At 39.0% G+C, this 22719-nt stretch overlaps 2 protein-coding genes across 6 annotated transcripts in view; one reads left to right on the top strand and one right to left on the bottom strand.

Annotated features, from left to right (window-relative positions):
- The window catches only part of AFF4 (AF4/FMR2 family member 4), a 61950-nt gene extending 42995 nt beyond the window's left edge, over nt 1–18955 (top strand). For all 5 annotated transcript variants that reach the window (XM_048487886.1, XM_048487885.1, XM_048487884.1 and 2 more), the window contains 10 exons: nt 3014–3102; nt 4695–4929; nt 5719–5816; nt 6790–6853; nt 6964–7100; nt 7400–7471; nt 9109–9202; nt 10681–10724; nt 11269–11489; nt 12821–18955. In XM_048487886.1, coding sequence (XP_048343843.1) covers nt 3014–3102; nt 4695–4929; nt 5719–5816; nt 6790–6853; nt 6964–7100; nt 7400–7471; nt 9109–9202; nt 10681–10724; nt 11269–11489; nt 12821–12939 — 1173 coding nt within the window. In that variant the 3' untranslated portion in view covers nt 12940–18955. The remainder of the gene's footprint in view (nt 1–3013; nt 3103–4694; nt 4930–5718; nt 5817–6789; nt 6854–6963; nt 7101–7399; nt 7472–9108; nt 9203–10680; nt 10725–11268; nt 11490–12820) is intronic.
- Nucleotides 18956–19596: 641 nt separating this feature from the next.
- LEAP2 (liver enriched antimicrobial peptide 2) lies at nt 19597–21992 on the bottom strand. Its single transcript, XM_048490526.1, has 3 exons — nt 21890–21992; nt 20586–20722; nt 19597–19956 (listed from the first exon to the last, which is right to left on the bottom strand). The coding sequence occupies exons 1-3, from the start codon at nt 21944–21946 to the stop codon at nt 19920–19922; spliced, it is 231 nt and encodes a 76-aa protein (XP_048346483.1). The 5' UTR covers nt 21947–21992; the 3' UTR covers nt 19597–19919.
- Between the last annotated feature and the right edge of the window lie 727 nt (nt 21993–22719).

Below are 22719 nucleotides of genomic sequence, written 5' to 3'. Positions count from 1 at the left end.
TGGACTTAGAAAAAAAGATGACAAGCAAAATCCCTTGGGTGATTTCTATGTATACTAAGAAGATTTAATTTTTAGAACATCTGTGTTGGCAGGGAGAAGGGCTTCCATGATCTCATTAGTTTATTGCATTGTAGACTTCTGCAACTTTATCACATAAACAGTTCCTGATTACTGGGACTGATGCTTGTCTTTTGTTTAAAGTTGTTGCACATTTCATTGTGAAGAGAGCCTAGCAATGCTATCCCATGCAGAATTATTCCAGTGTTAAGCCCATTGCTGTGATTTCACTGTTGACCACATTTCCCTGTTTAGATTTTCTTTAAGGATGCCACTTTGGGGTATGTTTTGCCTGACTTAGTAAATCCAGGATTCATTGGTGGCTTTACTTTCAAACAGTCCCAGGCTTTTTATGGTTGCTTAGGATATATTTTGGAGTTGAACCAAGATTTATTTACAGATTTACCTGGCTATTTGTATATGAATTCTTACGTTGAACTGAGGTACATTATGTATCTTTTTCCTTGAAAAGGCACTGTCAAGAAATAACAGCTTTATTATGGTAGTGGCAGTAGATAGCTTCCCTTTCTCTTGCTAGTTGATTACTGGGGCTGGGAAACATTTTCTAGTATTCTTTCCAAATACACTTGATCCTTGTGCCTTTAATTTCAAAAGCAGGACGCACTTTTAGCCCTAATATCGTATTGATGACCAGTGTTCATTCTAATTCTGTACTCCTATATATGAATCCAAAAAGAAGGTCAAGCAGAGACTTATTTGGTTATTTTCTTTTACCTGGAAAACACACGGTTAAGAAACAAAAGGCTTTATTATGATAGCGACAGTGGGACTGTTATGAACCAGCATCTCCCAAACCCATCTGGTAGCTATGATCATCAGTACTATGACCATTTCCCATATTGTCCAGCTCACCAATTAAGATCTGCTTCACAAACCCCATTCTCTGTGCTCTGCCTTCATAGATGAGGTAAGTGGCAATCAGAGACAGGGCTTTTTCAGCAGTGGCACCGTGCATATGGCATGCCCGTTGAGACTCATCTGGTGCCTCTGTTGCTTTCTTTTAGGCGTCAGACCAAAATGTTTCTGTTCACCTCAGCTTTTAATTAAAGGGTTGAACTTCTAATGCTATTGTAGTCTAGAAATGATTATTTTAAGCTGTCAGTGGTCTGTTTCTGTGGTCTATAGTTTTATGTTGGGCTGGGTTTTTGTTGCTGGATTTTAATTAATATCTTTTAATGCTTTGTATTTATTATTTTTGTTTTGTAAGGCAGTTCTAAATAAAAATGTAGCATTTATATAGCCTTTAGGGTGTTTAGAGTGCTCCACATATGCTAGTTCATTCGTTACAACAAGCCCTTAGTCATATTATTATCCCTGTAATGCTGACCAGGGATGTGAGGCTTAGCTTTATCAGATGGCCTAGAACTCTTCCTTGCTAAACTGAGACTTCTGCTTACAAAACACAGACCTAAAAAGCCGTGTTCCACAATTAAGTGCCAAAATAAAGGTAAATGCTCTTGGTAGTATATATGTATCTTCTTAATTTCAACTGTATTGGCAATCTTGTTTTCTGATCAGATTGTATAGTATGTTTGTACCACATTAATGAATGTGGAAGAATAATTTTGTCCTTTCCCCTGTTTTTATGATTGAAAGGTTTAAAACGTATGCTATGAAGAGAAATTTACAAAAACCGAAATTATTGGCCATTTACGCAATTGTGGTCTCCTTTGCTTAAAGCATACATTCCCTTTAAGTTAGAGTTTGGTTTACCAGGCCTTTTCCCCATCTTCTGCGACCGCGCAGCATGCCTGTTAGATTCCTCTCTTCCTCTTGCTCGTTCCTCCCTTTCCACCACCCCCCACCCCCACCCCTGCTCTTCCCAAACCAGCCTGTCTCTTCTCTCAGTGAAGTGAGCTAGTGAAACAGAAACATTGGAGGGGGTGGGGGTGTTGAGAAAATAACTACTTTGAAAACTATTTTTGCATCATCACTCTTGGAAAGTCAGTGAGCAGCCTTACTTCTGTCACGGGATTGAGGAGAGCAACAAAAGGATTTCTTTTTTAACAGCTCCATTTAAAAAAAAAATTATAGGAAACCCCAGACTGCTGAGCAAGACCCTGGGAAAAGAAAGGTGGCAACATGAGAAATCTTGCTTAGAACTGGCAGAAAAGTTACTTTTAGGAGTTGACCTTTTGTTGTTGTTTTCCCGCATGGTCAATGAGCTATAAAAAAATGTGGGATTAAAAAAATTAAATTTAAAAAGGCAGGCAACTTCCCATCATGCACAGGGAAGAATCAGACTTCTAGACAAAATGGCAGATTGGGCTGAGGAGAGACACTTCGGGGATGGGAAACCAATGAGAATAGAAGGTCCCTGGGGGGTGGGGGAAGGCTGTGCAAAATGGAAAACCTCACCACGAGGCAACGATTGAGGATCAACTGCTTATCAGCTGCACGGCAAGTAGTAAGTTCACAAATACCTATTGATGTAGTTTAAAACATTTTGCAGTACAATTCCATGCAGAGTTATTCCAGTACAGATCCATTTATTTTGGTTGGTGTGAACTGGGATCACTCTGCATAGGATAGTTATGGTTTTTATTTTACTGTTACTATACATTTCCTGTTGTCTTAGTGGATGTATCTAATGGAGGCTTTTGTGTTAGCAGTGTCAGGCCCAGTACTGTTTTGATAGCCTGTAGTGGGAGTAAATTGAGCTGTTGTACATTTGCATTCATGAACTCTTTAAGTCACGCTTCAACCCTCTTTGTACTGCTCAAGTAAGATGGCTATATTTTGTTGCTCTCTATTAGTGTCAATAAATTCTGCTGACAATAACTACGTAATATTTTTGCAGAGTTTTTCTATTACTAGCTGGCTGATTTTAATGCTGTAAATGGCTTGCTAACTCACTGTAGTGATCAGTAAAACATAGCTGCAGGTAATTAATGTGAAGTGACCATGGATATATCTCGTGATTGTTTTATTTTAGAATGCAGAAGAAAACCGAGCTATTGAAAGCAAGAAAACAAAACTGGATGAAAAACCTTCATCTGTTCACAAGACTTCCAGTAATAGAGAGTGAGTGCTGATAAAGTATTGATATAACACTTTTAAAATACCAAATTTTGACAAGGTGTGTTATCTGTATAAAGGGAATTCAGGAAAATGTACCCCCCTCTCCACTGCTTTTCCTTTTGAATTCTGTGTAGTTTAAATGGCAGCTTGGAAAGTCCATGACATTGTAAGAGCAATTCTCCAAAAATTGAGAATGGGGTGCTTATCGGAATCATGACCACTATTTTTTATTCATTGCTGTTGTCACTGAGAGAACATAATGATTTGTTTTTATCACTTATTTCCTTATTTTAAAAACACAATCATGCTTACATGCCTGCTTTTGTTAGTGATGGGTCAGAGACCTCATAATAAATGTGGCATTATCTAGGAGGGTTTCACAGTTAGGGGGCATATGCAGTCAGGCAGTCATTTTGTGCAAGTATATTTCCTCGTTACTGTACTTGTTGCATACAGAATTAAGAAGAGAGATGTAACTATGTATGGAGTATAATTTCTTGAAAGTGAAACTGAAGCCATGCTTTTTACCACACCTTGATTAAAAGCTGAGAAGGATGCCTGGGGCAAAGCTGAATTTTGCCACTGAGCCACAAATAAGCTCTCTCTGTAATCAGGGAAAATGTTCTGTTGCCAATCAATGATCCAAAGGAGTATGAAGGAAGTTTCAGTGAGCAAAATATTAACCAACTGCAAATTGATGGAGGATGCATTTTAGCCCCTTTGCATTACCAGTGTGATTCACTTTCCCTGACACCCCCCCCCCTTGCTGGCTCCGCCCTTCTGCCGCCCAGCTCCAACTCCGAGGACTGGTTGTTGACTTCAGGCTGGGGAAGAACTCCCAACTCTTTTCCTGCTCTGGCTGCCAGGTTACCCAGAGCATCAGGAACCTGTCAGCTAAGTCCTTCCCTCCTTGAAGGGGCTGCTTAATTCCCCTCCCCTTGAAAGCCTCAACCCAGCTACCTCCTCCTCCATCTCCTGGTTCTCTGTCCTGACCCAGGATTGCACTTCTCTGACAGTCCATCTAAACTTCTCTTACACCCTCTGTCTTACCTCCCTTAACCCCACCCCCAGCTCCTGCTGGGTTCACTTTGCCTGGCTTTGATCAGAGAGGGAGGGACTTGGTACCTTGTCTCCCCTGGGCCAAACATGCTTGATGCCAGATGCGTTGAGGCCTGGAGCAGGCCAGTTCCTATGCAGGTCACCTCTGGCCAGTGACCTGGCCATCTGAGCTTGGGAAGACCTGCTGCGCTGCCTTGGCCCACTTCCCTTTTTGACCCCTGGGGCCACCACCACCCTGGGCTTGTGGTGCACAGTCTTCTTTGTTGCCAGGTTTCTTCTTTTCTATGTGGTGCTGGCTGGTGAGTGAGGGTGGGGTCGGGGAGTCCGAGCCAACAACCAGGCTGTAATGTTCTTTTAGATCATCTCCTTTTTGTTCAGTCTGGTGCCTTATTGGTTAATTTTTCAGGTGCTGTTTGAGCTGAAAACCATTGTCTGCTTTTTCAAACTGAAATTTAATAGTGTGGTAAAGCAAGTTATCTGCTTTGCAGTTGATGAAGCAGGAGAATGAAGAGAAAATCTCCTTGTCTTTTTTGCAGGTCCTCAAAGCAAAGTGCTGTTAAAGAGAAGGATCTTCTCCCTTCTCCTTGCGCCACCCCAGCCATCCAGAAAGATTCCAAGCAAGAGCACGTCTCTCGGAAAAGAACCATCAGTCAGTCTTCTTCCTTGAAATCGAATAGTAACAATAATAAGGAAGGCGGCAGCAGCAAAAGTAGCTCATCGAAACAAAAGAAGACTGAAGGGAAGTCTTCTAGCAATTCTAAGGAAACAAAGGTAAGAACTTTGTATGTCAGTTGTGGCTGTATTTTTCTGAGTCCTTTGTGGGAAATCTGATTTCTTATCTGAGTTCTCTTCTGTAATTTAGCTCAGCCAGGGGAGTATATTTCTTCCTAATATACTTATTAGCATATATTTATGAACATAAATATGCCTTTCAATAGGTAGAGTTGAGGTGTTTGGCACTGGAAGCATTCTAAGGGACAACTGTTACTCTAAATGGCAAAAGGGTTCTTCTAATAAGCATGGCAGTGTATTCTCAACAGAAAAGTGAAAGTGGTGGCTGAATTTGTGAATGGTAGCTGCAAGTGGCACAGAAGGTGGCCATATGAAAATCTTTGAATGCAATTCTTAGATTTGTAGCTTTGTTTGGAAAAATGATTACAGTGTAATGTATCCTGAGTTGGTGTACTGCATTGTCAGTCAGTGGACATATTTATTCTCAGCTCAGTCATCTGGCTATAATTTGATCTTGCTTGCATGGTTCTGCAGCAGCATAGACTGGTGACCTGATAAAGCTGTGTCGTAAGTCAGATAGGTTAAGAATAATGACTTCTACTGTGGGCAAATCATATTAACCGCTTCATAATCAAACAGCTTTCATGGTTTATGTTTTGGATTTGCTGTGTTTGGTGTAGCTATGGCCATGTCTGGAAAACATGGGTGATGGTGCACATCTGAATTGCATTTAACCAGCCTTCAGTCATCAGGCAAAGCCTAAGCAATGAACATTTGTTTGACAAAATCATTCCGTTAACTAACAGTGGTATGTTGTTTTCTTTCAAGGAAAAGATTTTAAATAATTCTTCAAGCTGCTCTTCTGCCTCCACTACAACTGCAGATAGCTCAAAATCCCGGAGGGCAAAATTAGTGTTTGACGACAGGTGAGAATAAAAATAAAAGCTGGGCAATTCACCAGTATGTTAGAAAGAACCTATGATTGATGTTTATATCTACGTGAAGACTTTTTACTGTTCTCTTCTATGTCGGTGGATACCTGAGCTCTCTTCAGCCAGAGGGAGTTACATAGTTGCCAGGGAAGAAACAGGTTGAAGATTGTCTTTGATCCATTTGTTTATGTTGCATGTTTTGTGTTGGCCTTCCTGCAAGTCTTCTCTGGGCCAAGCTGGCCTTTTCAAAATTTTCTACTTTTCACCTGTTAGAGGAGAAACAGTTGCCTTGAGTTGCCAACTCACAAGCATGGCAAACTGGTGTCACAGTCCTACTGTTTTAAAGTCAGCATTGCATACTCTTCATTTTTAGAGTCACATGATTAATTCTCTTTGCTCTTGCATAGCAGTCAGTCATACTAAAAAAAAAAAACCTAAAAACAAATCCCAGTTGCAGTAAAATATAGGTAAAATTGCAGTTAGCAAAGAGCATGCATTTGGAGCCTCATCCCAAATTCCTGACATGTACAGGTGCATGGTGGGGGTGAAGTATTTAGTACCCCAGTACCATCTCATCCCCTTTTCCCACTATTCTTTGAGTGAACTGAGCCAAAGCAGCAGTCACCCTGAAAGTTCCTGCCTTGCATGGGGTATCCCTCAGTTGAGTACATTGACCTGTGCCAGGGCAGGAGGAGATGCAAGAAGGGTGTTTGAATGGAACTACCATAAAATGCTGTTTGCTCCTCATTCTAAGAGCTGCCAGAGCTCTTGATACCAGTACAGCTAGGGGCTTTTGCAAGAGCTTTCTCTGTTCTGTAAAAGTCAAGAAGCATTATCTCACCTGGGCTTCATTTGACCTAATATTAGTTTGTTTCTTCATCTCCCTCTGCATATGGTGGGAACTGCCCTGTATGTAAGAAAACTCAGCTGATTTTATCAATCTCATTGATTTCATTTTGTGTTTCAGGACTTACTCAGCAGATCATTACTTACAGGAAGCAAAGAAGTTAAAGCACAATGCTGATGCATTGGTAAGGGCAACCCCCCCCTTAAATTGTAGTGTTGTTGCTCTATGTTCATGCCTTTTCTCTGTTATAAGCTTCCCTATTATTGTTGATTTTCAAAGATTGGTGTTCTTCAGTCTGACAGGTTTGAGAAAGCTGTGTTGTACCTTGATGCTGTAGTGTCATTCATTGAATGTGGGAATGCATTGGAGAAGAATGCTCAGGAATCAAAGTCCCCGTTCCCTATGTATTCTGAAACAGTGGAGTTGATCAAGTAAGTGATAAAGAAAAAGTCAGAAAAGGGTCAAATAATTCAAGCTTTTTAAAAAAAAATTGTGTGTGAAGTTAAAGTGTTACATAAAAGAAATACTCATGTTCCTTGTTGTAATTAATGTACTCTTATCAAGATTAGTTTTCCTCAGTAGTCTTGAAAAGCAAAATTCTATGCCCTGCTGAAATTAAGCAGAAGGTTTTTGGTCCAGTGAATGCAGCATAAACCTAAATTAATTTTTTATAAAAGAACTGCAAATAAAAACAGAATGTTTGGGTGTATTAATTGTTTTCTGGTTGCAGGTACACTATGAAACTGAAGAATTACTCAGCACCAGATGCTGCTGCTGCTGACAAAAGGCTAGCAGTACTGTGGTATGTATGTGTTGAATGTAATTAGGAAGATGTAAACAACTAAATCCAGAGACTGGAGCCATGAACAGACAAGACAAATCATTCCATACACCTGAAAAATACTCCACCTGAAAAAATACATTTGAAATCTAAAAAATAAAACTCCAAAACAATAAACAAAAACAATAAAAGTAGCACCTGTAACTTTAAGAAATTAGAAAGAGAAGAGTTTTTTATACCCCACTTTTGTTTCAGAGCAGCTTACTATCACCTTCCCTTTCCCTTTCCACATCAGACACCTTGTAAAGTAGGTGGGACTGAGAGTTCTGAGAGAACTGTGACTAGTCCAGGGTCGTCCAGCAGACTTCATGTAGAGGAGTGGGGAAACAAACTTAGCTCTCCAGATTAAAAGTTCCCTGCACTTAACCGCTACACCATGCTGGCTGTCATGTTATAAGTGACTATCACTAGGCAATTGCAACACTATTGCTAACCTTCATGCCTTGGTTTCCATCAGTAAAAAGCAGGAAGTGTAGGGCCATTTCAAGAGCTATTTTTGCCTTTGAAGGGGAAGACTTGTTGGGACCAGGCCTTGATGCAACCACCAGGCTTCTTCTACAACATGACTTGCATGTCTCACCGAGCCCCACCTACTCACTGTTGTTCAAAAGCAGCAACTTCACAAAAAGCAGTGGTTTGAATTTTAGACAAGGGTCTGGGATTACCCACGTTCAAATCTTTTCTCTGTCATGGAAGCTTACTGAATGACCTTGGGCCAATCACATACTAAACCACTTCACAGGGTTATTGTAAGGAAAAAAAGTGTAGGAGAATGATGTAAGCTAGTTTGTATTGGTATTTTTGGATTTTAAAATGTTTTATGATTGTTGTTGTAATTTATGTTGTGACCCACCCTGAGCCCTGCAGGAATGGGGCAGGATAGAAATAAAATAAAATAAAATAGTTGCAATTGCAGAGAAAGGTGAGATACAGTTCTGAATGAATAATACATATAGCTGAAGTTGGAGGGCAGATAAAAAGAAGGTTGGTTGGCAGAGGATAAGGAAAAGAAGGAGGCAGGAAAAGGTGAGGGAATGGAAATTGCCAAGAGGATGGAAAAAGACATGTTCTTGTGGAAAGACTTTGTGGGTTCCCTGCCATACAAGTCGGCCTGGCTTGGTGGCCCGCTGTGCATAACTAGGTCATAGTTTTTCCAGGAAGAGGATGAAAGGACAGGGGGAAAGCTGAAGATGGGTCAGTTGAGGGAAGGCTGGCTTGTGAGTGAGAAGGAGAGTGGGAAGCAGGAAAAGGGAAGATGCTATGGGTGTTTAGGAAAGGGAAAAAGGAAATAATGGGGGTCCCCTCCTTGTAATATGTAATATCTGAAATAAATCCGATTTCTTCCCTTACTGATTATATGACTAAAGTTAATTCTTCAAAGTATGAGAAATGTAATGCTGTGGTGGTTATCATTAGCTAAGAACAAAGTCAAAATATTAATGTGCGTTGTTTTTGATAGTTGATGGTATCAAAGTCATGAACATTCTAGTGTTAGTTTAATATGGGAAGTATATTGCATATTTTTAGAATGTATGACTGATATTACATGAGCTATTACTAGCAAGATCCTAAAGTAATATTGCTTTTTCTTTTACTAGTCTTAGATGCCAGTCCTTGTTATATTTAAGACTTTTCAAGCTGAAGAAGGAAAGTGCGTTGAAGTATTCCAAGACACTAACTGAGCATCTGAAGGTAAAAAGTCTACTGTTGCAAATTGATGAGAAGGAATTCTTCTCACCTAATGCTTAATTTCAGTGAAGTCAGCTTCCAGAGTAGTTGTACTTCACTGCAAATTAATCTTTATCAGATTGAGAAGTAAAGTAATATCACGAATAATTCTAGAATTTGGCAATTCCAGATGTTAATTGATCAAAGCAAAATAAAACTGGTACCTTAAAAGGAAAGACAGTTTATTCCAGCCATAAGTTTTCTTGAGCTACTAATATCTTTATCAGTTTTGGTAGTTTTTTTAAAATGCTAAACTACTATTTACAGATATCTCCATAATTACGCTTTGCATTTTTATGTGTTTTTTTTCTTTCTTTTTCCTCCAGTGGTAGCTTGCATTGTCCAATTTTATTCTCTACATCTGTAACTTTTTTGTGTGAGGGCCCAGGCCCAAAAATTATATCCTGGCAGTTAATGTAGTTCCCTCTTTACATCCTGCATTGTTTATCATAAAACTTCGAAGTTGCTATTTCCTAATGAATTACTTTTGAACTATCTTTGGAATCAAATAACTATACTGAGACTATATTTATGTTGTTTATCTCTGTGAACTGCTGTGGATGCCTTTAATTGGATACAAAGGTAGTAGTACAGCTAAACTAAACACCCTCGGCAGCTGTTGGATGTGAACAAGAAAGTTCCGCACCATATCTTGCTCACGCATTAGTTTCTGTCCTCAGTGTCACACACCTTTTTAAACTTTAAAGTTCAGGTATTCCTTACGAAGAAATTGTTTCGAAAACAAAAGGGTTGTATCACACAGGTGTCAGTGGTTTCAAGTGAAGTAGGTTGCTTTCAAGAATTAATGTTTATTGGCCATTGGAGAAATCTGAAACGTTGTAAGAAATTGCAGAACAAATGCCTGGAAATAAAGGACTGCTGTCAGTTACAGAACATTTCAGATTTAGGCAAGAAAGCTTATAAATATCTTTGGGCTAGGGATATGAATATAGAAACCCTAGATAAGTTGTTTCTAGATTCTGCATTAGTTAATCTTTTAGGGAGACACAGGACTTTCTAGTAATAGTGTCAAATGACAGAAAACTTCAAGTAAGATCTTGAAATCTAATGCTTTGAAGTATTGAGAGTGCTTCGGTGATCATACAGATTTGGAAAGAGTGTTCTGGTATACTCAAGCAGCAGATGTCTAAATCTAAATATGCATTTCATATGGTAAACAATAATTGCTAAATTTTGTGTCCATAGTCTTATTCTGAAATCTTTGCCTGACATTTGTTGGGAAAGGGCAGGATACAAATCTAATCAAATAGTCACACTTTGTGTTGCTGCTTAGTTACCAGATCTTATTGCAAGTTGTCATAGCAACAGTCTTGAATAACTGTTTCAGTCTTGCAGGGATTCGACTTCAGTCATTTCTGTGATTTTTCCCCCCTTATCAAACAGTTCTATTAAAACCTTGTGATTTTCTTGTTCCTAAACAGAATTCTTACAATAATTCTCAAGCTCCATCACCTGGTATGGGAAGGTAAGCTCTTATTCATTATAAGATTATATTGTTTCATGTGACCATTAATTTGAAAAGAAAGACCTGAAGTTTATGCATTTATGCGTTCTCCATGTTCTGTAAGGGTTTCTGTATTGCAATAATCACTTTTCCACACACATACACACCCATGTGAGTGTGTGAAATGTATAAATATAAAGAGTATGTTTGATAGAGATTGTTGGAGTAGACAAATTCCTCCATCCTGCTTTGCCTATCCATGTTGTTTCTGGGGACTCCTGCCCCAACCCTTCCACCTTCACAAGATAAGCATTTTGGGGAGCTTCATGGACTGCACTGGGAGGGTGGAAAGTTCCATCTCATCAGCAGAGCTCCAGTCATGTAGCTGGGGATACTACACAGGAGAGCCTGGCTGGCTTAGTTTCTTGCATGCATCCAACATATTCATAGCTGATGTCTTGGTTCAGTTTTCACATGCTGGAACAGAAACTGTGGCCACATTTTCTGCCTTGAGTAGATACAGGGCAGAGCAAGCAAAACGTGTACTTGTGTTTTTACTTGCTAGCAAACCAGGCAGTATGCCCTCTCCAGTCTCTCCAAAGTTGTCTCCGGGGAATTCAGGAAGCTACTCTTCAGGGTCAACCAACCCTCCAGGAAGCACTTCTTCAGTGACTATTCCACAAAGAATCCACCAGATGGCAGCCAGCTATGTCCAAGTTACTTCTAATTTTCTGTATGCCACTGAAATTTGGGACCAAGCAGATCAGCTTGCCAGAGAGCAAAAGGGTAAGACAATACAACATTATTTTTCAGTCTGCTGGATGCTGTCACATTCGTTGACCTAGATATTTCAGTATATTATTATATTTCTTCCCTCCCATTTCATTTTCAAACAGTGCAATGGTTTGGATCGTACAGACTGTCAACAGGAAGTACTGACAGTCCTTGATCTTTCCCTACCCCCCAGTGCTATTTCCAAGAGTTTATTCCAAGGAAAGTTTATTCCAAGGGTGGAGGTATTTGCATGTACTAATTGCCAGGCCTCCGGGGAGGGAGAAGGAATTGAGATCACTCTTTTTGCCTTTTGCATGAGTGGAGCTCTGTTCACAGAAGAGAAAGGATTGAACTCACTCTCTTCCTTCTCTCCATTGCAGCTCCCCAACCAGTGCAGCTATTAGTACACACAAGTCCCTAAAACCCAGGAATACACTTTCCTGGTATCAGAAATAACTAAGGGGAAAGAGGGTGGGGGAGATCCTGTAAACCCTTCACCCATTTCTTGTATATTTTTCATCTGTATTGGCTGATCTCAAGGTCCACATGCCTCATACTTCCCCATGCACAGTTATGAGTGTCCATAAGCTATCTAAGTTCCAAAGAATCTTGCCCATTTCTGGAACTAGTTCACAAGGTCAGACTTGCACACAGTTTAGAAATTTTTGCAATTTTGGATCGCTTTTGGAATTTGCCATCTTAAAGTGCAAAGTTTATTTTACAATTTGACTAAAACTTTTCTGGTCACCCATATCAAAATTACCAGATGCCCAGAGTAACTTTGCAGATGTTCGAGCATCTGTTAAATTTGTATTTGTTGCAGCTACGTAGTCTAAAGCAATCTGAAATGGCTGGAAACATTATTTTAATATAATGTATGGTATTAAGAAGAGTTGCTTCTCTCCCATTCCTCAGCTGAAAAAAGGAGTTATGTGGCATATTGACTACAGGGTAGACAAAATATTTCCCAAATAACTTGCTTAGTTGGATTGTCAAGCTCAATATATTTAACAATATATTTCTTCATAAAATTAAGAATTTAGGATTTGAGCCTTTGAGTGGTGAAAGCTTCCCATTATGTGGCATTTGACATGTGTAATCAAGAATAATATTATGTTTTGATAATGAGCCAACTTAAGTGGCAATTCAGACATTCCTGGGTCTTCAGAAATTCTACCTTGCCTTTTTGTGTCATAACTCTTTCGGCCTCCTGAATTAATCAGTTTAACACAAGATTAGTAATGCAATCAGAAAAAAAGTCCATCATGTGAATTCTTTATCAGTTTCCTGTTAGGAGATGTGTGGAAATGTATGTATCATTCCTGTTTTTTCTTTTTTTGTAGAATTCTTCACAGAGCTGGATAAAGTTATGGGCCCTTTGATCTTTAATGCAAGTCTCATGACAGAGCTAGTACGTTACACTAGACAGGGACTACACTGGTTGCGTTCAGATGCCAAGTGATACCGGGACTGCTGCAGAAATCTTAAATGTAGAAGACACTTTTCTTGCTGCCTCTGATTTTTTTTTTCAACACTGTGTCATAAAAATAAGGAAGACTGCCATAATGCATTGCTTAGTGGAAAATATGATTAAGGAATGCTTTCATACGTCTCCCAGCATCATGTATGTGAGAACTTGAATATCACGTCTTTTTCATTTGTCCCCTTTTTAAGATATTTAAAATATTTTAAACTCTGCAACATTTTAATATAATATGGATTCATTAAGCTGCAATTGGATAGAAATTCTAGTGATTATGCCTAACAGATCTGTTTAAAACTTATTTATTTTAATTTTTTTAAAGAAAGCTCTGTTTTGGGGCTGTAAAGATTTAGCCGTGTTTTCCTATAAATTTCCCCTATCAAGTACTTAGTGGAGATTAAGTGTAGACACTTTATTTAAGTATTTTGTGAACTTTGTTATTCTGTAATGTCTTGTGGTAGTAGAGCTTGTAAAAGAAATAAGGGTTGATAGATTCTAAAATATAGGGACACATTTTCATGAATATCTGACTCAACCCCTAAATGACAGCCACAGTTTTACGATTATGCTAAGTATTAAGTTCCAAGGATATTCTTCTATCCATTAAGCCATCTTACTGAAATGAAATATAAAGCTGAAAGGAAAATTAATTTCAAAAATCATGTCTTAACACTAACAATCACAAAACATTACAGGAAGTTGCATTTGATGCAATGTCAGTGATGTGGATCACAATGAGTTTCAGTCTCCAGGTGTGGACTAGAAATTGTTTCAAATAGACAATCTTATGCTTTGTGCAGCATCTTTATTTCCTTGCTTGTCATTGTTAGACACTGAAGCCACTAACTTTAATGCTTACATGGAACTGAAGCTTATCTCTTTTCCAGCGCTTAGCCAGAAAACATGAACAGTGTCTTCTGTTGAACTTGAGTATGCAGTGGGAAAGATGGGGTAGAAAGTAGGCCTATGATTACAGGGACATTGTAAACTGTTCTTCCCAGTTCATTTAAAATTAGTTTTACTCTCACTTTTTTTACATTGTCATTAATGTTAAATGTTCATAATGAGAATAGTTTATTAATTTTAAAAGGAAATAACTGTGATCAGCAAGAATCCTCCATGGAATTCTAAATGACTGCTTTAATGTTTCTAACCAAAGTACCTTTCCATAGAAGGTGCTTTCCTGAGGTAAAAAAAAATTCTTACTGTCCCTATCAAGTCTGGTGTGCCTTATGCCTTTTTAGATGAAGATTTTGAGTACTGTTTACAAGAGGTTTACATGTAGGACCCAGTATATTGTGTCCAGTTGGTCTCCTGCAGTACTTTGCTAAAATTCCACTTCCTTTCCCCTAATACTAGTGGCTGTCATTTTCGGCAATACATCTTGGTTGTCTTTTAGAGTCAAACTCTGAACCCCTTCAATGTGGGATTGTGGAATGCTGCTTTACCTGCCCTTGTCCCTGAATCCTGTCCCGGATACGAACGTGCATGTTCAAGAAAACGATTGCACTAAATTTATGTCTAGCTGTGTAGCTATGTGCCAAAATGATGGCGTCCTTTGAAAGAAGGAATAGAATTCTACATTAGTACTGCAATATGTCCTTAGGATGTTAAGAAGCTTCATTACTTATGGTAACTTCAGTGAATATAGGGCCTTGTATTCTGATGTGGTTTTTACTTCCAGAGAGTCATAAATCCAACCCCCAAACTTGGAATAGATTCATTTGAATCGGCACCCTTTGGGTTTGAATTCATAATCAATAATAATGTTTCATGTTGCACTCTACCCATAAGAATACACTGAAAAAGTGGATAAAAAACTAGTCATATCTATTCCTACTGTGTGGAATTCCTACTATTCCTACTAAAAAGCTTAGTAGTAGATCTTATGCTTTGCCTGCAAAAAGTTCCAGGCTCAACCAATAGCATCTCCAGTTAAATTATCTCCAATAGCCTGTGCTACGAAAGACCTTACTTTACTGGAGAGTTGTTGCCAGTCAGAGTAGACAATACTGTATTAAATGGACAAAGGTATAAGGCAGCTTCATATGGCACATTGCATCATAAACTGAAGAGTGTTCACTCTATAAACATTTGCTATGTGAAGTCCAAGGCTTGGTTAAACAATGAGGGAAGGGGCTGTGACTCATGGTTGAATTTCTGTTCGGCGTACAGAAGGTTCCAGGTTCAATCCAAGACATCTTACCAATAATAAAGCTCTAAGGGATGGAATGTCCGACGACAAACCCTCCACCAATAAGGGAGCAGGACTCAGTGAGTCTTGCTTCCTTATTGGTGGAGAGTTCGTCGACAGACATTCCATCCCTGCCCTGGAGCAGCAGTGCCTTTCTGCCCCTGCTCCAGGGCTTCAAAAGCCCCCTTGCCCTCCCCCACCCACAGCAAGCTCTCCCAGCCTCTACCTGCCCTCATCCCCTATCTAGGCCTTCAGTATTTCTTACTCTACAGCAGACTTTACTGCTAGTCTCCGGATAAAAGAATTGGGTAGTAGGTGAGCCTGGAGAGCCATTGCCAGTCAGAGTAGACTCTGCTGACCTTGATGGACTGTTCAGTATAAGGCCGCTTCATGTGATTCATGATTAGTACATCCAAATATCTGTATTTAAATTGCTGCGTTTCTTACAGTGTGTGCACAATGTGTGCTTCATAAAGTTGAAATTGTTCCACTGGCACACAGTTCATTGCATTCACAGGCTGGGAGAGTTCTGGACTTTATATTTGAAGTAGTTTTAAAACTGGGGTATTTTTATGTCCCTTGGCTCCAAAAGGTACAGCCCATGTATTCCAGCTTTAATCCATAGGGCGGTTACTTTTTCCTTAATGTTCAGAAGTGCCTGGCACAGTATCATGTTGAAGCCTCTATCTACACTGTTAAGAGCTGGATTATATAAGCTCTTTTGCTGTGTAGTGTTGCAGTGATCTGCAGAGTGGTTTGGCTTGCTTTTGTATCCAGTTACTATTCCTGTCAGTGTGGATGTCTGTCTTTCCTCAGCCCTTTGTTTTGAAAGAATCTTGTTTTAAAACTTAAGTCCATAGCATCACATTAGAATTTAAAGAGGGAAAAAAACTTCTCCAAATGATTCTTGAATAATGGTCTGTTTAATAATAAATCTAGCAATGCCTCTCTACTTTGTGGACCTAAGGAAGCATACACTATCTGTTCCAATATGTGCCCTCCTGAGATATTATCTGTATGCTCTAAATAAATGAGTAGTACTTTGTTTCCTAGTAGTTTTTAATCAGTTTTATAGGAATCAACAGATAAAAGGCCATCTAATGTACTCTCAATTCCTTTTTTATTGAAGTACATTAATATTTTGCCAGACTTTAAATACTGCAGTGAAAATTGTTGTAAACTTCTACTTTTCTTTCCAAAAGCAAGTGAACAACCTAAGGCTGCAATGCTGATAATGCACTTACCTGGGAGTAAGCCCCCTGGACCATAATAGGACTGGCTTCTAAGTAGAAATACATAGAGTTATGCTGCAAATCTGCCCTTAAAATAAGGAAGCATCTCTTGAGAACTGTCATAATTTGTGCGATTGTCTTCATTTTGAAAAAGATTGCATTGTTAAATATAAGGGGTTAATGATTGTGTGTTACACATATCAGTGTTTGTAGTTCATCCCAGTGGTGAGCCTTTAAAAATGGCTTAGTGGTCAGACTGAACTTGCTCAGGCGTTCACGTAATGTTGAATTTACCATCAGCCTTGCAGCGTCATAGGAGAGCAAATCATGAACAGTGTGTGAGATCCACCAGTGAGGTTTTGTGGATATTGCACCAAGCTGCTGGCAGTGGGTGTGAAATACAGTGCAGCACAAAAAGTTACAGAAGTTGATTCTGTGGGTTGGGAATGAAGGGGAAATTACATACGTCCCAAACTCAAGCAAAATTCTGATGGCAAGTCCATAGGAATCATGGACTTGCAGACACTTGGCTACTTCATTTTGTATCTTAAATTGAACATTCAGGGTACCAGACCAAGGTGACCCACATGTTCAGTGTGATTTAAATCTCTTGGCTGCAAAGCAGAGCTGACGGCTCTTGATCTTTAACAGTAGTATGCAATTTGTAATGTACATGTTTCTAATACATATATCTACATACATATATAAATGAATGAACTCAAATCTGTCCAAAGTTTGTGTTAGATTATAGTGCAGCTGACTATCTTGTTATATTTAATGACTCCTGAGCCATCCTCATTTTGGTGGTGGTGATAAATTTTTCATATACAGAGTGCTTTGAGTTTATTATAGAGCAATGAGGCTTAAATGCTGTGATTTTATACAAAATTACCCCTGTAATGTGTGTTATGATCAGCCACTGCATGTATGGAGTCTATGGATATAACTGAATGCTTGCCAAGCGCAAGTAAAACACAACTTTCAGAAGATAACTGTTTAGTTTGCCAAATTTGGCAGCTAAAGGGAAAGACTACCTTTTGGTGTAAATATAGTTTTCCCTGCACTGTAAAGTCTGCAGTATTTGTACTGAAGTGGCTTAGATGAACCTGAGCAAGTCAAGATTGAATACATTTTATCCATAGAGGAGTAAATAGCATCCAAACCATTTGGTAGAGTCCTAAATGGCAAATATTTCATAAATATTTGGATCAAGGACTAAATGACTTTAAATTGAGTGGAAGCAGTATTGCAGAAAATTGTGGTTTTTCAGTAAACATTAATGTTGAATATCTTTTTCAACAAAGTGTAGCCATAGCCTTTATGAGTGAGCTCTATTAATCAATTTGTCCTTTCCTGAGACAATTTCCAAGAGAGAGCAATGCAGCTTAACAATACCAAGTATTGTATTGGATGATTCTTGGGTGTTTGTCACTTTAATGTAGCAGTGATGGGCCATTAGAAGATTTTCACTGGTTTGAGACTATCCTGGAAAGTTCAGACATTGGTTGATACAAATATGCTTCCCCCCCCTTCCCTAAAGGGATACTTTTTAGCTCTTGTCAGCTCATCTGAGATTAAAGAACTTGGTTGAAGACATCTGAACCAACTGCTGCAGCTCAGATAAGGGCCAAAACTGATATAACATTGACTTCACTCCTCAATCCCATCAGTCAATGCATTGGCAAAACATCTGTACCTGGTACAGTTCACATAACCGTACGAACGGATTCTGGCAGATTGGTTTCACAATGTTCCCTTTCTGTTTCAAGATGGTTGCATTGAAATCTCCGAGAACTTGGCTTCTGCAAGCACAGTTGCTGATGTTTGTATCTGGTTCCCCTTTTAAATGGTTTTAAGAAGTTTTGTATATGGAGGATAAAGTGCTTATATATTTATTAAAGATCCTTTATCTTATTTGAAATTATTTGGTAAAGCAGGTTTTTCTTTTCTTTTTTGTGTGGGGGGGTAAACTTTAGAAGTGGGACGGGGGGAGGTTTTTTTAAACATGTAACTTATCAATTAAAAAAAACCCCTTGTTGAGCATGCAGCTTGGTACTGATCATGAGTGGCAGGATGGTTCACTGTCGTATGCTTTGTACATGACATGTCCATGTCTTATATGTTTTGTAACTTACCAACCTATTTAGTCATCTGTTTTCAACCAAAACTAAACTGAAAAGAAAACTGTGATTTCCCCCCCTTTGCAATACATTTGAAATTTCAAAAGGGTACTTTGGGACTCCAGATTAGGATTTCTAAGTCAGTATGTGCATTTCACGTATGTTAATGGTGAGCAAAGTATTATATACTAACTAGATTTTTTTTCCACATCTGTATAGTATATTCTATGTATTTTGTGGTATTGAGATTATAGAAAGTTTAGTGTCCGAAATATGCGTTTAATGTGTATTTTTAAACAAATTTATGGCAATTAAATATTTGGAGAAAAGGGTATCACATTTCAATTTGTAAAGATCTTTTTAACTACTGTGTCATTAAAATGCTTTGTACAATGCAAAACTGTAACTGGAGAAACTAAGTTTAATAAATATCAAATAGATTTTCTGTATTAAACTTTACAAGTGCAGTGCTTTTATCCTTTATGTACAGGCTTTTCTGTAGAGGAAATCTTATCAGGAAAACATAATTGGGAGATGGGGTGGAACGGTCGGTATTGTATTCTGGTAGGCCAGTGGTGGCGAACACATGACACTCCAGATGTTTGTGGACTACAATTCCCATCAGCCCCTGCCAGCATGGCCAATTGGCCATGCTGGAAGGGGCTGATGGGAATTGTAGTCCATAACATCTGGAGTGCCAAAGGTTCGCCACCACGGTGGTAGGCTCTGTAAAGGCAACACACACTTTGTATTTTTGTTCCTCTTTGTCCAGTTAAAGTTAATAGTTATATCAAGCTGATTGCAACCTTACTTCACCACACAGTGAATATCTGAAAGCCATGAAATTGTTATATATTTGCTCATCTCCTTCAATCAGCATTAGTGTTCAGGGAGATGCTTACTATGCTGTTTCTGGCTCACAGGGTTATTTTATTTATTTTATTTATTTATTAGATTTTATAGACCGCCTAATCCACAAAGGGTTCTAGGCGGTTCACAATGCAATAAAGCTAGAGGCTTGCACATTGTTAGCTTTGTAAAAGGTGGGACACAGTTCCCTTAATTTCTGCAAAATGGTCAAGATCTATAGTTCAGTTTTGCTCCATGCACCTTCAGTTTATTTCCAGTTGGCTGATCATATGCAAGATAAATAGTTGCTCAAAGAGCTCTTTAATGTCTTGTTAAAAAAATACAAAGTATAAAAACTAAGATAAATTTAAGCTACTAAAGTTTGGCTACAGGCTCACAGAGGTATAGCCTAAAACAGCTCCCAGCCAGTACATTTACATCTGTTCAGAGGTTTGAATTGCAAAACTTTAAATACATGCAGTGGTTCTAGGGTGGTAATAATAAATAAACAAACAGGAAAATTGTGAGTTGAATCAACAGCATTTTCTTCTCCACAGTGAAGCATCATTCTTCTGATATTGCTACAGAACAGCGTTTACTCCTGCAAAAGAGAAAAGTAGTCAGTTTACATTTTCTTAGGCCAGTTTTAATTGAACACTGCCAAATGAAAGCAAACTTGTATGAGCCTTTCACTAAAGAAGTGATTGTTCCCTGTGGTTATGCATTTTCAGAGGAAGGGCAATAAGCCCCCCATTATTTCATTATCACAAAGTGGTTTCTTGGATTTCATTTTTAGATTTGCAATTCTGACATGAGATATTTTTTCTTGGTGGTGATTGTAGGTATATTTACAGGAATTTTTTAGCAGCTGGTCAGTAAAATCCATCTGTTTTTAGTATCTTGAGCCTAATTGATTTCCAAATCAGGAATCTGATAAATCATTTGTAAGATGTAAGGCAAGCAATTCAAACAGCGTCAAAAGCTAGGGCATTGTAGAGTGTTTCAATTGCCTAATTGAAATAGAAATATTCATAAAGAAAGGATGGATTTGGTATACATGTCAACCTGTTCCATTTCACCACTTTTAATCATGCAAAACTAATTTTTGCAAGAGACATTTTTCTGATAAATAGGCTAGTTTTCTTGCAGAAGGCATATCTGAATGGAAGTGTAGGCTGCCCAGTTCTGCACGAAACACAGGAGCTTGGTTTCAAAGCAGGACAATATTACCTGCATAGTCTGCTGAAGCATTCACTGTCATCCCTGCATGGTGCTCCAACTGGTCTCGTGACACCTCTCCAGAAAGGTGTCATTCTCTTAAGCCTAGTCAGCTGAGAGCTTTGTGGATGCAACGCAGCGCAGTGTGTCTGAAAAGCAAGTGCAGAGTGCCCATTACACTTTCCAACTTTATTTATTTATTAAATTTAGTATACCGCCCACCCCCGAAGGGCTCTGGGTGGTGAACAGAATAATCAAACATTAAAATCACAATAACCATAAAACCGTAATTAAACAAAAACAGAACAAGATTACAGATGGTGATAAAAATCCTGTCAAAGTCAGAAACAATCAAGTACAGCTCCTTATCATGGGAGTGGTCCAATGATGGAAAAATATGGATGGCAATCAACGGTTACTCTCCTCCAAACCCTCGGCGGAACAGCTCAGTCTTTTGAGCCCCACGGAACTGGCCAAGGTCCCTCAGGGAATGGTTGGTTGGAAGAGTGTTTCACCACATTGGGGCCAAGGCACTGAAGGCCCTGGCCCGGGTGGAGGCTAACCGAATCATGGAGGGGGCAGGGACTACCAGCAAATTGGCCTCTGCAGAATGCAGAGGCTGAATGGGGACATAGGGGGGAAAGCCTCAGGACTCTTATCCTCAACAGTATTTCAGCGTGAAAAGTATTGGAATGGATCCTACCCCTGTCTACTAAACAGTTTCCAAAGGAAGAGCCAATGAAGTTGACAGAAAGCTGCTCAGATGATGGTTGGATTCACTCCATCGTTTCCTGTTTTAATACAAATTACCTAAGTCTGTGGGAATGTTAAACTATTACCCATGGGGTGAGCTTCACTCCAGCTGTGGCCTAGGGTGCTTGTCTTCCCATTCCCCTACAACCAGTCATCTATATGGAAGAAAGTGGCTTGCTGTGTGCATAGGGCTGATGATACAGTGAGGTCAAAATTCATCTTCGGCTCCTGAAACAATGATCCTACCCACAACCAATTCCAGACTCTGCAAAGAAGTACAGCCTGGATTGTCTGCAAAAGCAAGTCTTGTAAATATAAAAGTACACTATGTACCTTTTACTGGCAGATATTTTGCTGATTTTGAATAAATAGCTACTTGAACAATAGTGCTAAGGCTGCAGACATTACCTTCCCTGATATCTTAATACTCCAGTAACTGGAAGACAGCAGTAGCTAAGCATTTTCAGAACTATTCCAATGCAACAAGTCATGCAAATAATACTCAAACCATCATTTTACTAACTAGTGATTTAAATGGTGCAGTAAGTTTTTTCTGTTCTTACCTGAGTCAGCAGGACTGAACAAGCTAAGATGACTGCTGCAATTTTCAAGCACTGCATAATCTTTGGATAGCTTTCTTCAGGTTAGTGTGTCTAGAGAACCTATGGGAATTCCTGAACATACTTGCCTAGCTGGCTTTTATAGAGTCAAAGCCTCTCTGTTGCATCAGCTGCCAACTTATTAAGGAACCAAAGTTCATTGTAGGAAAAAGAGGTTTAATAAGTTATCTACATTGTTGGTCCAAGGTCTGTCCACTAGGCTAACTATATTTACTTTTCCAACACTTGTACTTTGCCTGTTCAGTGCACTGAACATGCCAACTATTTCTTTTTTTAAACTTTGTTTCACAATGTGCCTACAAAGGCAAGTGACCAGAGCAGAGTAGAAACGAGCCATACTTTTTAGTTTCCTAGAATTTAATGGAAAATAACAGTAGTTGCCTCATGAGAAGAGAGAAGGGGGAGAGTATTAATTATGATCTAGTTTCTTCCAGTGATGCATGAGATGTGTGTTTAGCCAACTTCTTCCGCAAACTCTCAGAGGTAGTATAATTCTGGCTGTTTCCTCCATGCACCTGTGAGTGTATAGATGCTGTGAGTGTATAGATCTACCATTTGTTTTCTGATCATATGAAGTAGTTCACTGCACATTGAACCTTTTCTGAAATACTTATCTGCAACAGCCAACAATTGGAGGCAAATCTTTAAAAAGAAAAAAAAGTAACGATTTAAAATCCTGTATGTGTATGTTTCTTTAAAATGAAAAGTAAGTTGTAGGAAGATGGGGAGGAGGGAAAGCGAGATGAGAGAATGAGATAATTGATACTAGAAAG

This window comes from Sphaerodactylus townsendi, linkage group LG03 (genome assembly GCF_021028975.2).
Source record: "Sphaerodactylus townsendi isolate TG3544 linkage group LG03, MPM_Stown_v2.3, whole genome shotgun sequence".
NCBI classification, from domain to species: domain Eukaryota; kingdom Metazoa; phylum Chordata; class Lepidosauria; order Squamata; family Sphaerodactylidae; genus Sphaerodactylus; species Sphaerodactylus townsendi.
Note: the sequence above shows the minus strand (reverse complement) of the source record. Positions and strands in the feature narration are given on the sequence as shown.

What these genes read in the sequence shown, in the direction of transcription:
- LEAP2 (XM_048490526.1), bottom strand. Translation starts at nt 21,946, where the DNA reads ATGCAGTGCTTGAAAATTGCAGCAGTCATCTTAGCTTGTTCAGTCCTG. An exon ending in GTTCAGTCCTGCTGACTCAG is followed by an intron (nt 20,723 to 21,889) that starts GTAAGAACAGAA and finishes CTTGCTTTTCAG; the next exon opens with ACACACTGCGCTGCGTTGCA. An exon ending in TGCTTCAGCAGACTATGCAG is followed by an intron (nt 19,957 to 20,585) that starts GTAATATTGTCC and finishes TCTCTTTTGCAG; the next exon opens with GAGTAAACGCTGTTCTGTAG.